The 16323-nt window shown below is 40.2% G+C and overlaps 1 protein-coding gene across 4 annotated transcripts in view; it reads left to right on the top strand.

Annotated features, from left to right (window-relative positions):
* The window catches only part of RPTOR (regulatory associated protein of MTOR complex 1), a 314753-nt gene that overhangs the window by 18859 nt on the left and 279571 nt on the right, over positions 1-16323 (top strand). For all 4 annotated transcript variants that reach the window (XM_077924087.1, XM_028714738.2, XM_077924086.1 and 1 more), the window contains exon 2: positions 12869-12971. In XM_077924087.1, coding sequence (XP_077780213.1) covers positions 12869-12971 — 103 coding nt within the window. The remainder of the gene's footprint in view (positions 1-12868; positions 12972-16323) is intronic.

Genomic DNA, 16323 nt, shown 5'->3' with positions numbered 1-16323 from the left:
ATAACATGCAGGTAAAATGGCTAATTGGTGCAAGTCCTTTGTTGTGTTCTAATTTCCCATAATTGGCTTGTGGTGATCAATAGCTTGCTTTCCCTTACTGTATAGGATTTTGATAAAAAAGCATGCAAAGGCAGTTTTACATGAACTGGAAGAGAATGCTAACATTATCTCAACAAATATAGCACTTGAATTTGTTTTACAAGTGTTTCCTTTTAGGTCTGAGAGTATGAGATAAAAAATATTGAACCGTCTTCTATTGATGGAAGCATGCCAGCTTTTAATTTAAGGGGGTTCCTTTGATACAGACACAGATTCTCTGTGGCTTGAAAGTTTGCATCAGCAGGTGAAATGGGAGGCAATAGTTTAATAACAGCAGCACCCTGCGCTCTCTCTCACAAAACCATTGAATTCACACCTAGGTACTAGTCTTCGATTCTTATTATTATCAAACCTTATTCTGTAATGTTGGATAAATTAGCTTTTTCTAACTTTTGGGCCATTATTAGTAATAAGATTAGTATTCTATATAGCTTATATCCATGTTACTAAGAAGTTATTTCTGGGATGATTCTATGGCCCAATGGAGATAGCATCTGCAGATAACTAAGAAACCACTTATAGGAATCTGGCATGGACCCAAATAACGCTTAGGGCCTAGGTGCTTACAAAGGTGAAGAGGTTAGCTATTTCAAGGTACCTAGCCCAGAGGAATTTAGAGGTTTTTTAATGTAAATAACTAACCGTTGTGCAATATCATAAACTACCTTTTAAACTTGACCTTAAAAAAACTCCAGTTTGTGTGGTACCAGAGGAAGGAGTAATTGTTATGGAAACATTATTATTATTTACAGTGGTACCTCGGGTTAAGTACTTAGTTCGTTCCGGAGGTCCGTACTTAACCTGAAACTGTTCTTAACCTGAAGCACCACTTTAGCTAATGGGGCCTGCTGCTGCCGCACGATTTCTGTTCTCATCCTGAAGCAAAGTTCTTAACCTGAAGCACTATTTCTGGTTTAGCGGAGTCTGTAACCTGAAGCGTATGTAACCCGAGGTACCACTGTACTAAATTTGTTTACCACCCTATACCCACAGGTCTCAGGGCAGTTCACAAGATGAAATCACAATATAAATGCACAAAATACATTATCAAAATAAAAAACAAGCAAATAACAACCACCCCTCCAACACATTTTAAAAGGGCATTGGATGTCAGCCAGCCAAAGGCTTGGTTAAAGAGGAATGTTTTTGCTTGGTGCCTAAAGATGCAACAACAACAACAACAACAATTTATTATTTATACTCTGCCCGCCTGGATGGGTTTCCCCAGCCACTCTATAATGAAGATGCCAGGCAAACCTCTCTGGAGAGAGCATTCCACAAATGGGGAGCCACTGCAGAAAAGGCCCGTTTCTGTAGAAACTCATCTATAGGCTTTTGGATACACAAAGCGTCTTTGGATCCTGGCCTTTGTAATGATCAATGCCAGGCCTTTATTAAATTATTGCAGAATGTCCATGATCCCAGTAGTGTAGTTCCTAGTTTGGTAGGAATGGGGAAGCATTACTTTTTTTAAAAAATGATCTATTTAACTTAATCAGTACTAAAAGAGCTAAAAGAAAACCTCATTTGTTACCTAGCAGTACCTTTTAAAAAATGAGTACACATAGTAATTTGTCCACTAATTTAAAGTAAGATTCTGATTTGCACAGAAGATAGATATTTTAAAACCAAAACTTTTTAGAGGATTTAATTTTTATCTATTAAAATGTCTTTGGGTATTTTTTGCTAGTGAATACAAGTCAGCACTGGATGTGAGACATGGTTGTTGGATTTTGCTGCTGTAATTGCATTATGTTCCTGCTGTACTAAATCACTGCAGCTCATTAGTAAAAGCAAGCCTGTATTAGTCATAGACCATCACACTTTCTTTAGTAAGAATAAACCGCCAAGTTGTAATGTACTTGAGTGTTAATTAAAAAGTGATTAAGCTATAATGTTGCTTGCCTTCTTGCTGGCTTGGGCGGGCATTGACTCTTGGGAAACACTGTAGCAAAAGAGAAAACATAATAGCTGTGGTGACAAACATTTTAAATTCTTGAACCAAGAAGTCTCAGGAAGGTTTTTAGAACCAATCTCTCAGCTGCCTCCAGAGTTTGGCATAGAATTTCAGATATGCTCTCCAGTGAATTGCCTTTCCATCTTTTTATTATTATTCAAAAAAGAGTTAACAAACTATTTCCCCCCAATAAATAATATTGTTTATTGATTTATAAAAGAGAAATTATGCAGGTGAATTGACGTTGCAAAATGTTCAAAACAAAACCTTTCAATACCAAAGTATTGGTTGGGTTCAACCCAACCAAAAGGTAAGGAACAGAAAAAGATTTTTTTAAATCAATAAATTTATAAATTTTGATTCATGTTTGATTCATTGGTGTTCCTTTAGCTAATTGTGAGCCACTTTTAGACTACAACTCCCATCAGCCCCAGCTAGCATGGCCAGTGATCAGGGATGATGGGAGTTGTACTCCAGCAACATCTAGAGACCCATGCTTGGTACAGAGTGCATTCAAAGGATCCAAGAGTTTCAGTGTTCAAGTTCTCCTCTCTCTCCTCTCTCTCTCTCTCTCTCTCTCTCTCTCATCTGCATTTTACTAGCAAGTCATAGGGTTGCATCAAACACGGCTGGTTCACTGGTGCAAGGAACTTTCAAGCAGTGAGACTTTTGTTTCCTCTCCTGTCCCCTCCAGCCCCCTTATGCACCCTCAAAATCAGCTATCAGCTCTGGAGGTTTGATGGACTCTCCAAAGCAGATTTGGGGGTTGGGGATGTACAGATGGAAGCAGAATACAGTACAATAAATGGCAATTTCTTTGCACCAATGGAGCCTGCTGGCTCAGCATTGGATACATTCCACAATCTTTTACAATCAGGTTTAGTAGATTTTTAAACTAAGTGTGACTGTGGCACAGTGATGCCTTTTACTATTGAGTTTCCAATCGATGGCAAATTAAAATTTGCATACTTGATGCAGCTATAGAACCTGCTATTATACATTTCCATTCTGGCCTTTGGAACTGAACAGTGGTTAGTTTATTATGGTGTTATTGTGCCATTACAGTGTGCTTTTTGTGTCTACAATTTAATCCCATGATTCTTGCGCCATACCTGTAATTTATAGCTGTTTTGTTCTCCTCCATGCATTTCTTTCCTTTGAGAGCAGAATTGTGGCTGTTTATTAAATGATGGTTTTGATTACAAATAAAGCACTTGTAAAGCTCTTTCTGCAAATTTCCAGTAAGCGTAGTTGGAAACTTAATCTGTATTCTAGCAAATATTACCTTCATTTACTGTTTTGGAGAACTATATAAATGTATGCAAGACGGTTATGAAAGTTTCAAAAAGTGTTCCTTTTTTCTGTCAGGGCATAGCATTTGTTTGTTAATGTGACAATATAGTTTAAAAGGAAAATGAAATTCATCTTTAATAATCCTGTAGTAATATATCCTTGATTTGGAAAGATCTTTCACTGTCAGCTGAGTCACTCCTTTTGATGCATCCTGCTGTGTGAGTGCATAAATGAATCAATTACATTGACATTATTAAAACAACTTTGTCACAAACTAGAGCTCATTGCAAATAAATCATAATGTGTATTTTGCCATTATTTTCAATTTGACAGTCTAGAATTAAGGCAATATTTTTTAAAATGCTGTGCAGCATGGGATCACCTTGACAGAGTGTGAAATCACAAAGGGAGATCTGCAGCTCATTCAGGCTTTTGCATGAACATGGAATTGTTTAGATGACATTTGTCATTTGTGTATAATTTGCAATTGTTTCCATGCTAAGGAGGTGCTGTGTTGAATTGAGTATGCTATTAAATTGCAAAAAGAAGGATCACCCCCACATTTCTGGACATAAGTCATAGGAAACTTGTTTTCACACATTTTTGGTTCCAATATAAGAGAGGGCAATTCATAGCAATGAAAGGGCATGTCTGACTGGCTCAGGGTGGAATTTGTCAGTCTGACTGGCTCAGAGGAGGAGAGTGGAAAGGATGCTGGAGGGGCTGGAGAGGACACACTCCCCCCCCTCCCACTCCTGCTAGTTCCCTTTTCTGGAGCAAAGGGTTTCCCTTGCAGTGGGAGACACACACCCCATGGAAAAGTGCATGCCTCCAATCTCATAGGGAGAAAGAGTCTTGTAAGTGAGCGCATCATCTCTTGCCTTTAAAAGCTGGTGAGGGGAGCATGCTCATCTGTCGAGACATCATCATAGGTTTGGTTCAGTTTCAGACCCCGATGTTCTTATTGAACACTTAGCCATGCTGCTAGTGATCTGTACCCGTACTAGTAAGCCTTGAATAAAGCTTTATTTATTATGTGTATGTGAGAACCTCTGTCATTGCATTGCGATGGGAGCCAGGACGCTTTAGGGTACATCTTAAATGAGTAAAAAGTGATCATATGTCCATATGAGTCCGCTAAACACTTCAGTTGCTTATCTTAAGTTTATCAGTAGACGTTATGGGTTTGTTCACATCCATGCTGTCAAACAGCAGTAGGGTACTCTTATCAGTAATGTAAGGTAAAGGTACCCCTGCCCGTACGGGCCAGTCTTGCCAGACTCTGGGGTTGTGCGCTCATCTCACTCTAGAGGCCGGGAGCCAGCGCTGTCCGCAGACACTTCCGGGTCACGTGGCCAGCGTGACGAAGCTGCTCTGGCGAACCGGCACCAGAGCAGCACACGGAACGCTGTTTACCTTCCCGCTATAAAGCGGTACCTATTTATCTACTTGCACTTAAGGGTGCTTTCGAACTGCTAGGTGGGCAGGAGCTGGGACCGAATGACGGGAGCTCACCCTGCCGCGGGGATTCGAACCGCCGACCATGCGATCGGCAAGTCCTAGGCGCTGAGGTTTTACCCACAGCGCCACCCACGTCCCCTACTATGAGTAATGTAAAGGTAAAGGTAAAGGTACCCCTGCCCGTACGGGCCAGTCTTGACAGACTCTAGGGTTGTGCGCCCATCTCACTCAAGAGGCCGGGGGCCAGCGCTGTCCGCAGACACTTCCAGGTCACGTGGCCAGCGTGACATCGCTGCTCTGGCGAGCCAGAGCCGCACACGGAAACGCCGTTTACCTTCCCGCTAGTAAGCGGCCCCTATTTATCTACTTGCACCCGGGGGGTGCTTTCGAACTGCTAGGTTGGCAGGCGCTGGGACCGAACAACGGGAGCGCACCCCGCCGCAGGGATTCGAACCGCCGACCTTTCGATCGGCAAGCCCTAGGCGCTGAGGCTTTTACCCACAGCGCCACCCGCTACATTACATCAGTAATGTAGTTCTCATTAAATCAGTTGGCAGTACAGAAGTCAAGTATATGAGATGTTGGCAGTCCTGAACCATGTATGAGGAAGAACAGGATACAAAAAATTAAAAAATAAGTAATAAGCTTTACTGCTGGAGTAAAATACAGCAGTATGAGAATATATGTCCGAACACAGTTTGATGTAAATAAATATCTTCATTCCTCATACTTTTTTCCTTTTTAATCCTTGCAGTTTGGTTTCAAATTGATATGTAATCTGTAACAAGGAATGATGGTTGGTAAATATTAAGGGGCTTGAATTTTCTGGGTCATACACTTAGAGGCTCAGATCCTGTACAGACCCTGAAGTTTGTGTCACCTTGGAATCCTGAGGAAAGGTAAAGGTAAAGGACCCCTGAACGGTTAAGTCCAGTTGAATTCGATTTTGGGGTGTGGTGCTCATCTCCACTTTCAGGCCAAGGGAGATGGCATTTATCTGCAGACAGCTTTCCAGGTCATGTGGCCAGCATCACTAATTCACTGCTGGCGCACAGAACACACTGATGAGTGCCAGAGTGCATGGAAACGCCATTTACCTTCTCCTTGCAGCAGTACCTATTTATCTACTCACACTGGTATGCTTTCAAACTGTTAGGTTGGCAGGAGCTGGGACAAAGCAACAGGAGCTCACCATGTTGGGCAGATTCGAACAACTGACCTTTCGATCGGAAGGCCGGTTGGTTTGGACCACAGTACCACCCATGTCCCTTCCTGAGGAAAGGGGGAGGTTATGTGTGGGGGTTATATTTTCAATTTTTTTGATTTTTACATCTGATAAACAATTATAAATTGAGGCGAAAGGATGCCATTCTCTCAGGGTTCAATACACATTGGGCTATAATACGTGGGAATAATTCCCTATTTGGTGGTGCTGCTCAGCAGGTAAAGGGAATTGCCTTGCTGTCACAGGTTAGGTTATGAACAGACTGGTTTTAGAATTTATCAAGGTCAACAGCCTTGCTGTGATACATTGGTTTTTGCGGTGTTTGTACCGCTGGAGGACATCTCTGCCAGGAGCCTCCCAATCTTTGTTTTTTTTCTTAGGCTTGAATTATAATCCAGGCAATCTTCTTTCTCAGAAGAAATTGCTATTCACCTTTGGGCAAGTGGCAGTCTATGCAGCTAATATATTTTATCTGCAGTACCTTTTTGCTGCTGCTGCTTCCTTCATTGGACGGCTTGCTGTATGGCTGGATCATAGTGGAATACTGTACGCCTTTCATTTGTATTGCTTTCCTCACTATTGACTAAGCTACTGCTTCAACGTCTTGATAGCTTGATTCTGTGGATTGTTCCCAAAGGTTTCAGTATTTGCGCAATAGTTAAATTGATGAAAAAATGCCATTCTCTTCTTTCATAGTTTCTTATGATTTTTGCCTTAGGTATGTTTTTCTCTGCATTTGTTTTTTTTTTTAAAATAGTTATTTGCCTAAGGAATGTGGTTTTGTAACTACATCGAAGATAAAATAGACAGATTTCTTATTTCTTGCTGAATGAGTTGCATATTAGAAGACAATCATTGGAAAAATCTCCCATGACACTCAGGTTTTCTAACCAAAAGTTATTATTGTAAACTGAGTGTCTAGACCATGTTTAGAACTAGAAATGCCTTCAGTCCTGAAGAGATTAGCCAGACCCAGCAGTAAATTAGTATGAAAAGGATTAATAGGGTGGTTATCCATGTTACTTTTAATACATGGGCAAGAATATGCATGCAGCTCAAAAGCTTATCAATGTCCATTCCCAGGTTGAAAAACACACTTTTAAGAGGAGTGTGAAGAACTGGTAACGTTTTTGTATGGTCTGAGACTATATGAGAATGGCCTCTGGTAGCCCTTTAAAAAAGCCTATTCGTATTCCTTCCTATTCATAGTGTTTTTCTGGTAGTTCCCTGGTACGGATCACTTAGTTGAGAAGGTTGCCACTCTTAAGGACCAGTGGGCACCTCTTGAATTTTGAGAAAGTGTCATGGATACTAGTCACAAAATGGCTCACAGGGACCAGTGGTACAACACAAAATTAGAGAGAATACAGTCATTGCTTCTTCCCCAGACAACTTCATTTTACTGTGGGAATTCAATAGGGTCCTACTGCTTCAGTATCAGAATTTAAACAGCAAATACAATTATTTAAACAGAAAAAAAATCTAAAAATGACATAGCTGCTAAGCACGATTTGAAACCAACATAAAACCAGTCGGGAATAATTCAGTACAAGAATCTAAATGTATACCACTTCACTTAACCAGTGAAGAACATTAAAAAACCAACAAGCATTGATTTGAATTGTGTTCATAAAATCATAAAATTGTAGAGTTGGAAGGGACCCCAAGGGACATCTAGTCAGTGGCCAACCTCTCCTTAAAAACCTCCAGTGTCTGAGAGTCCACAATGTCCCAAGGGAGTCTGTTCCACTGTTGAACAGCTCTTACTGTCAGAAAGTTCTTCCTGATGTTTAGTCAGAATCTCCTTTCTTTTAACTTGAATCCATTGGTCTTAGCCTTCACTGCAGGAGAAAACCAGCTTGCTCCGTCTTCCATGTGACAGCACTTCTGATATCTGAAGATGGCTATTATATCTCCTCCGAGTCTCCTCTTTTCCAGGCTAAACATACCCACCCCCTCAACTGTTCCACATAAGGCTTGGTCTCCAGACCCTTACTCATCTTTGTTCAGAAATGGGTGAGCACTTGATGTCTGTTCCCTGCGTTTCTCAGTACCATGGTCTGGCTTCCTGTCATCATCTGTGTGCAAGCAGCATAAGAGTTGAGCTAGTTGGGGCAGAATTTAATTCAAGACTATAGCATTTTGTTCTGCTTTACACTACCAAGCACATTCCCATAGGGCTAAATGCCTGTACATAACATAGTTCACGTTTATGTGTGTTAAGATAGAATCAGACTTTGTCCAATTTTTCTTTTTCTCTGTTGCACAATAAAGCTTCTAAACTGAAATACCTGGTAACTGTGAAACTGCTTTCTCCCCTTTCCTAAGGGCTGTTCAGTCCTCTGGGAATTCCTGTAAAGTGCTGATAGAAGGAACTGCTTCAGAAATCATGAAGCTTCCTCCTGCATCCTAGAAAGCATTACTTTAACCCCTTGATAACATAAAATGAGGAAATGTGAAACGTGCATAACGTCCATGATAGGAATGCATTTTGATCAACAATTTGCCTTGGGATGTAGCCCCTGTGCTGACGTGTTTTGCAGCAAGCTTTTTGGATATAGGGAGAGGGAGGAGATAGTAGAGACTGCAGGGTTTTTACTCTAAAAATACATGGGATTCTCCCTGTTTGGTCCCACCCTCCAATTCTTTCTTCATACAGTCTCTCTGCTGTGTGCTCCAGTTTCTAGCTTTCTCTATAAATTATACATTTGTATGGCTTCAGCTTTGCTGAAAGTTTTCCCCCCTGCTCTGAATCTTAATGAGCACCCCAGGGATGTGGAGATCCAGGTGGTTTTCCTCTAGAAAGGCATGGGAATGCTGAGTACTATTTATGTAAATATTTGTGAGAGGAGGTCCCTTATATATGCGACTTTAAAATAAGGAATTGTGGTAAACAACAATCAAGGAATGATGCCATCCCAGAAATAAGTTTTGGGCAACTTTAGAGTGTTATTAATTATTGATCTTTGATTTTTTTCCCTCCCGCTCCTTGCCCTGGATATATCAGAATGCATGTATTTGATCCAAACTTTCTTCTGTTGCCATTGAATTAGCAGCCCTAGGCAAGACAGAGATGTGAAGCCAACTGGCAGTTCTTGACTCGACACTACAAATCTTGCTTTATTATATAATAAAGCCCATTTTAATAGCTTTTCATCTTCATAATTAAAACACTTAATGCCCGTAGTACAAATATATAGAGGCAAAGGATAGCATCCAATAAATGGTTTCTATATTTAATATCTTATCACAGTGCAAATAGAATAAACTTTATAATTTAATGCATTCTTTTTCCAAAGAGAAAGGAACTACCATAGTATCCATGCAACCTGTTGTACCTCCATGTATGTTTTATGAATGGATGCAAATGCTCATATCTGATTCTGCTTTTGGGTCACATGTTTGAACAAATGGAGTTATACAAATCTATGGTAAGACTGCATTTGGAACATTGTGTACAGTTCTGGTCACCTCACCTCAAAATGTAAATTGTAGAACTGGAAAAGGTTCTGAAAAGCACAATAAGAAGAATCAAGGGGTGTGGAGCAAGTCCCTTTCAAGGGAAGCTTACAGGCGGTGACCATTTTAGGCACATTGAATTGACATATGATCGCCCATGCACAGGTCTTTTTGGACCCGGAACAGAGGAGATAGGGGGTGGTGATGGGGTTTAATGTGCTTATGCACGCTCCATTGCTGCTTGCGGGGGCCGGGGATGGAACCCTCGTGTGAAATGTTCGCTGCCTGTACAACATTTGGAGCTTTTCCCTTTAGTGAAAATGCAAGTAAGAGGTGACATGATAAAGGTGTATAAGATTATGCATGGCATGGGGAAAGTCAGTAATATAAAGTTTTGTTTCCTCTCTTCTAACAGCAGTACTTGGGGATGTCCAGTGAAGCTGAATGTTGGAAAATTCAGGACAGACAAAATAAAGTATTTCTTTACACAGCTTGTGGTTAAAATGTAATTTGTTCTCACAAGAGGTGCAGATCGCTTTGAAAGAGGACTAGACCAATTCATGGAAGAAAAGGTTGCCCATGTCTATTAGCCACAATGGCAACATTCTGCCTCTGCTGTCAGAGGTAGCATGCCTCTGATTACCAGTTGCTGAGGTTCACACTCATCCTGTTTGCTCTTGGGTCCTCTTTTTGAGCTTCCTATGTGGCCACTGTGAAAGCAGAGCGTTGGACTAGATCAGGCATAGGCAAACTCGGCCCTCCAGATATTTTTGAGACTACAATTCCCATCATCCCTGACCACTGGCCCTGTTAGGTAGGGGTGATGGGAGTTGTAGTCCCAAAACATCTGGAGGGCCAAGTTTTCCTATGTCTGGACTAGATGGACCTTTGGCTTCACCTTGTATTCTTATGGCGGTAGTTTATTCAGCAAAGTTTTATCACACTGGAAAAATCTAAGGAGATAGGATTGACAATTGAACTTCCTTGGTGTTCTAAAATTAGTAAAATATCCACTTTTTTGTATTCTGTATTTTATAATGGTCTTGTTCCTCGGGCTGTAATGTTACTGTTTTATTGCATGTGTTGCATCATATCTAGACTGACCGCAGTAGACCTTCCCTGCAGAAACTGTTACGGTACTTGCCTTTGGTCCCTGGTGGCATCATTTAATCACACCTTTCTTGTTGGGTTTTTATTATGAAATTATGAAATGCTTTTATTTCTTTTCAGCTTTTTTTGTTACACTTTATTGCTTTGGAGTTCTGTAATTCAACTCTGAGACTGTTACTGAGTCAGGTACTTTATCTTCAGTAGCTTGAGGTTTTTTGCTCAGAGGCTGTGTTTAAAAGAAGGTGAAATGTCTGGTTTGTGGAATTTCAGGCTGTATCAGCACTGAACTTGTATTATTTGTCTTTGTTCATGCTTCTTACAAAGGATTCATCATGTAACATCTTCTTCTGCTTTTTGTCTGCATATATTGGATTAGGCCAAAGTCCCTGTGCAATTCTTTGGTCATAGTTTTCTTGTCAATGTCCCAATTTTTTATATGTATATGCATGCTCCTGTGAGACTGGAATAGCCAAGATATGTAATGAACAGGAAAGAGTGGGGAGAAGAGGCTGTTGTAATAGTGGACTGAGACAACATGAGCCTAAGGGCATCATTAACTCTTATCATACACCACTGTAATAAGTCCCACAGCTATTATTAGATAGCTACAAATTGAAGTGGTATAGTTTGGCCCCTGTACAGTGTGGGAGTTCTTAAAGTATAATATTTTGGAGAGCATGCAATTACCCAGTTTTGCAGTAAGAATATTGCGCAGATATTCTTTACCACAAACCATGTAGTATGCTTAGAATCAAATTCCTTTCTTCAGCGATAACATGTATGGTGAAACTGTGTCTTGTGATCTACCTGCAATATATGAGCTTTATTTTAAGAGATCCAAAACACATTTAAGGCTCTTTTTGTTTATCTGGCTTCCTGAGTGGTCACTTAAAGCAAGGCATGCTATGTTGCATTATTGATTTGCGAATCTTGAATAATGTGTTTCCATTACTTTTTAATAAAGCATTTCTGTTGGACTCTGCCTAATCCATGAAGTTTGGCAGAGATCCACTGGCAATCAGTCTTCAGTGGAACTGCACTAAGGGCTTTAGAAACAGCAGCTTTAGGAATTTAAGACACATATGCAGCCCCAGGATGTGTTTTCTGAACAAAAGATAACCTGAGGCAGATTTCCCTAATCAAGAAACAGATTTGGAGATCAATACATGAATGTTTAGGGTGCAACCTTGTATTTAATAGTTCCTTAGTATAATTAGAAATAGGGTCAGTCAGCAATTTGCCACAAACAACATTTGACTTTTCTCTAAAACCATGTAGAAATAGGTTTCAGCAAAATTGTTGCAATTAAATTTTTAAAATTTATTGTAAATATTTTATGCCACCTTTTCATTTCAGAATGGTAGGACCAGCTTTTCCAATAAGTCCACAAAACAAATCAGCAAACCAAGCAAACATTTGTGCTGGTGTACCCACCCATGTTAGTTTTTTGTGCACATCAGTGGCCTGAAAGAAGCAGCTTTCTTCTACTTACAAAAGATTTTTTACCTATACAGCTGGAAATTCTTTTTTCTTGACAAAGGTTACCAGGCAAGTGCCTGTTTTTAAATACTTGGTACAGATACAAACACAAGCACTTTGAGAGTGCATTTGGGGTTATGGTGCAGAAGGTTAGCCATACTTTTTGCTAACTTGTCTAATAAATTAATTTGGTTGTTATAGATGCTATAGCAGAACTAAGAAGCTTTTGTCTGCATATTAATCACAGCAATCATTGCACAGATGGAATTTCCCATTGGAGAACGGGAACACATTTTCATGCTGAATGTTGGACTCCGTTTCCTACAGTGACAGCAAACGAAATGTCTACTTATTGTTTGTGCAGGCCGTTAAACTTGCTTAAAGAATTGCAGTAGAAATACCCTCCACCAGTTGTTGCTTAGAACAGAGATTAATGGGCAAAACCTTTCATTTTAGAAGCTTAAGCAATTACATTACCTGCTAATATTCTTTCAGAGGGCTATCCTACATGATGAAACAAAATTGCAGTAAAGATGCCTTTATCTTCTCTTGTTAGTATTTGTAGATATATACATGAGTTTTTAGGCCATGTATGCTACAGCACTGTTGGGTCAGGACCTACTAGTGATCGTGGCCTGATCTGATGTGGGTCACAACAGCAGCACTACCACCATGCAATTATATGGTAAAACAGTAAGAAACTGGTCCCCAAATGTATGTTTGGTCTGAAAAGGCTAAAAGATTGTCTAAAACAATGTACTGATCATCTCTCTTCCTTTTTTCAGATGAAGACGGTTAGTGTTGCCTTAGTATTGTGTCTAAATGTCGGAGTGGACCCTCCTGATGTGGTGAAGACAACTCCATGTGCCCGTCTTGAGTGCTGGATAGGTGAGTCCATTTGAATATTATTTGTTTAATCTTTTAACCAGCCCTGTCTTGAGACTGGAGGCAGGTAACAACACATTAAACACAAACCCTGTGTTAAAATGCAGATTAAAGCAGGTTGATTTACTAAATGCCACACTACCTCCTCCTGGCAGCTTAATTTTAAGCCACTGAAATTCAGCCCTAGTGTAAAAGGGCTTATCTGTCTGAGAGCGATTCAGCCTCAGGCTAGCTTTGCAGGGGAGGATTGTGGAGCAGATACCAAGAACACTTCTCTGCATGGCCACTGCTATTTGTGTGAAACCAGAAACATGCTGCTCATAGTTGATCTATTCTAGAGGATTTCAGAGGCACATGGGCCGCAACACCTTTTCGGGGCCACTTTGAATATCCTGTTATGAGTAGTGTGTGATTAGTTGTACATTATAGTCCCTCTGTTGTGTATGTCCCTGGATATAACTGGAGTTAATGTAGTGAAGTTTTGATATCTGCAAGGATTTGGGTGTAATAGTATGCATTTTGCATTTCATTGTTTACTAGAAAGAGGTTTCATAATGCAGGTTAGATATAGGTCACCAAAAACCCCAAGCCAAATTATTTTCTTACAATTTTACATTGTGATTTTTGACTGCTGAGAAGACATATTGACATGGCCGAGTGACTGGACCTTGGGGGCAATAATTCTCAAACTGAAATGTCTGTTGAAGAAATTGCACAACCATAATTCTTTCCTTTTCTTTTTGTGTTAGTCCACCTCATTTTCCTGGTATCTTAATTGAGACTGGGCATTAATTCTTGTTTGTTGACAAATAGACCCTAATCGTAATTGAACAGGGGTGCTTTGTGTATGTAAATGTTTCATTAAAGCAGCAGCTCCTTGCCAGAACTTCAGTTTAGTTCAAATGTCACAAAAGTACGGGTTCTGACAGTAATTTTGATAAATTGAATTTGGTGGAGAGAGGGAGAGATAAAACTTTCTGTGCACTGCTGTTGTCTAAATGACAATTTAATGTCATTTATAATGTCACATATTCAGTATGAATGCAGTCTGTCCCCACACACATCAGGTATTTCCCAGTGCCCGTGATTTGTATGCATAATTAACTTGTTCTGTGTGGGTCTATGGCTTTCTTAAGAGCATGTATTCTAATGGACAAACAAAATCTAGGAAATGTTGGATTGCTCCAACATTTTGGAATATTGCAGTCAGTGGAAAGGTCTTGTCTAAATGAACAAAAAGCTAGAGGCATTTATATTGGTATTGTCTGGGTATTTTCTTACCCTATAAAAGAGCTGCAACGTCAGGTTTAATTGCTAAGAAGACAGAAGGTTTTACAAAGTGACTTCAGCATTTACTGCAGAGCTGTTAACCAAGACTTATGTTTGCATGCATGTTCAGTTATGTGAAGATAAGTATGGATGATTTCTCCTTGTATTACAACAGCCGTGGTATAATGCTAGTATTTGAGGTGCTACAACAACTGTGTATTTTATTTTATTTCTTAGAAATAAGTGCACTGAGTATAGGAAATAATTGTGAGGAGTCATGCTTTTCCATTTGACTCAGCATGCTGGCATTCCCAACTAGCTGAGAAGACATCACACTTTTATAATCATTTCTTGTCTGCATTTTGTACTGGGGTACTCTCCACCTGCTTGCTCAGTCTGATTTGTCAGTAGCAGAGGACCAGGAAAACCCAGGCATGATTTTTCCAGTGTCCAGGAGAGCCTGAACATGTTTTGCTCCAATCTGCTGCTTACTGTAGCAGCAGAGAGCTACAGAGATATTTAGGATTTCCTGCTATAGCGCTGCTAGGAAGATGGAAGTGTTGAAAGAAGTAACACTTTGCATCTCCTTCCCCACACATGCAGCACAGCAAGCCACTGAAAGATGAATAGTGAGAAGTGATACAGCCTTTCCCCCTGTACTCTGTGTTCTAGACTCTTCTGCATATTGAGTAACTGGGAAGTAGAAGGAAGGAAGGGGCTTTGCATCCCTGCAGTGAAACAATGTAGGAATTGAGCACTCCCTGTTTTGTCACCTGGTATCACTGTGTGTGATATTTATATACGTGAGCCCCACACAATTTATACTTTTTAAAAAACACAGTAGTATTTTAATAGCCACTAAGTAATGTTTTTGCACTCTTCTCCTTTTGCTGTGCCTTAAATCTGTCTCCCTGGGATTAAAACTGGAGTGAACAAAATGCAGTTATGTTTTGAAGGTTGAGTGAAGAATAGGTGTGCATATATTCTGTAATTTGCCTTGAATGAGCTTTGAAGCACTAGTACATTCATTTTTGAGAAGATACGGTTGTTAGGTGTACTGCTTTCACTCCAGATAATAGACAGTGTTCCTGTAATATTTCCTATCTTCTCTTAGAAAAATGACACCTGTCTCTTATTTTGGTTTTGCTTTATGACCTGGCATTAAATGTCACAATAAGTGTGTAGAAAATGTCATTAAGAAAGATGAATGCCCTGTAGCATTCAAAGGGGGGGAAATCTGTTTATGGCAGTAGTGTAAATGAGTTGAATACTGAATAGAAGCAATGTAATTCAACTGAAATCTCTCTGTTTATACACTGAATAATGGAGGCAGTGCATCAAAACAAGGCAGAAAATGTGACATGGTTTGTTAAAGTCCCTAGAAATGGACTGTATACTGTTCTTTTCCCCTAAATGTGACCCAAATGCCACAATGCATCATTAAGAGTTAATTTTAGCAAAAGGGAAAACAGCAATCCCAGGACAGTTACTACTCCACTGTGTCTGGAAACCATACTAGCCCGTAATAATGATATATAGGTAAAAGAGATACGTGTGGTGCTGTGGTCTAAACCACTGAGCCTCTTGGGCTTGCCGATCAGAAGGTTGGTGGTTCAAATCGCCATGACGGAGTGAGCTGCTGTTGCTGTGTCCCAGCTCCTACCAACCTACCAGTTTGAAAGCACACCAGTGTGAGTAGATAAATAGGTACCACTGTGGCGGGAAGGTAAACAGCGTTTCCGTGCACTCTGGCTTCTGTCACAATGTTCTGTTGCACCAGAAGCTGTTTAGTCATGCTGGCCACATGACCTGGAAAGCTGTCTGTAGACAATCGCCACCTCCCTCGGCCTGAAAGGGAAATGAGCGCCGCAACCCAATAGTCACCTTTGACTGGACTTAACCATCCAGGGGTCCTTTACCTTTACCTTTAATGATGTATGACTAAATACTTGATGAAGATAGCATTTCATGTCTGGGTAACAGCAGATACAATGCATTTATTATTTCAGTACAATAAAATTGATGGTAAAGGAATCCTGTATAACCAGAACACGTGTTCTGAGGCTAACAAGAACCAGCTTTTCCA

The sequence above is a fragment of the Podarcis muralis genome, chromosome 2, assembly GCF_964188315.1.
Source record: "Podarcis muralis chromosome 2, rPodMur119.hap1.1, whole genome shotgun sequence".
NCBI classification, from domain to species: Eukaryota; Metazoa; Chordata; class Lepidosauria; order Squamata; family Lacertidae; genus Podarcis; species Podarcis muralis.
The sequence above is the reverse complement of the archived record's forward strand: the minus strand, read 5'-3'. Positions and strand labels throughout refer to the sequence as shown.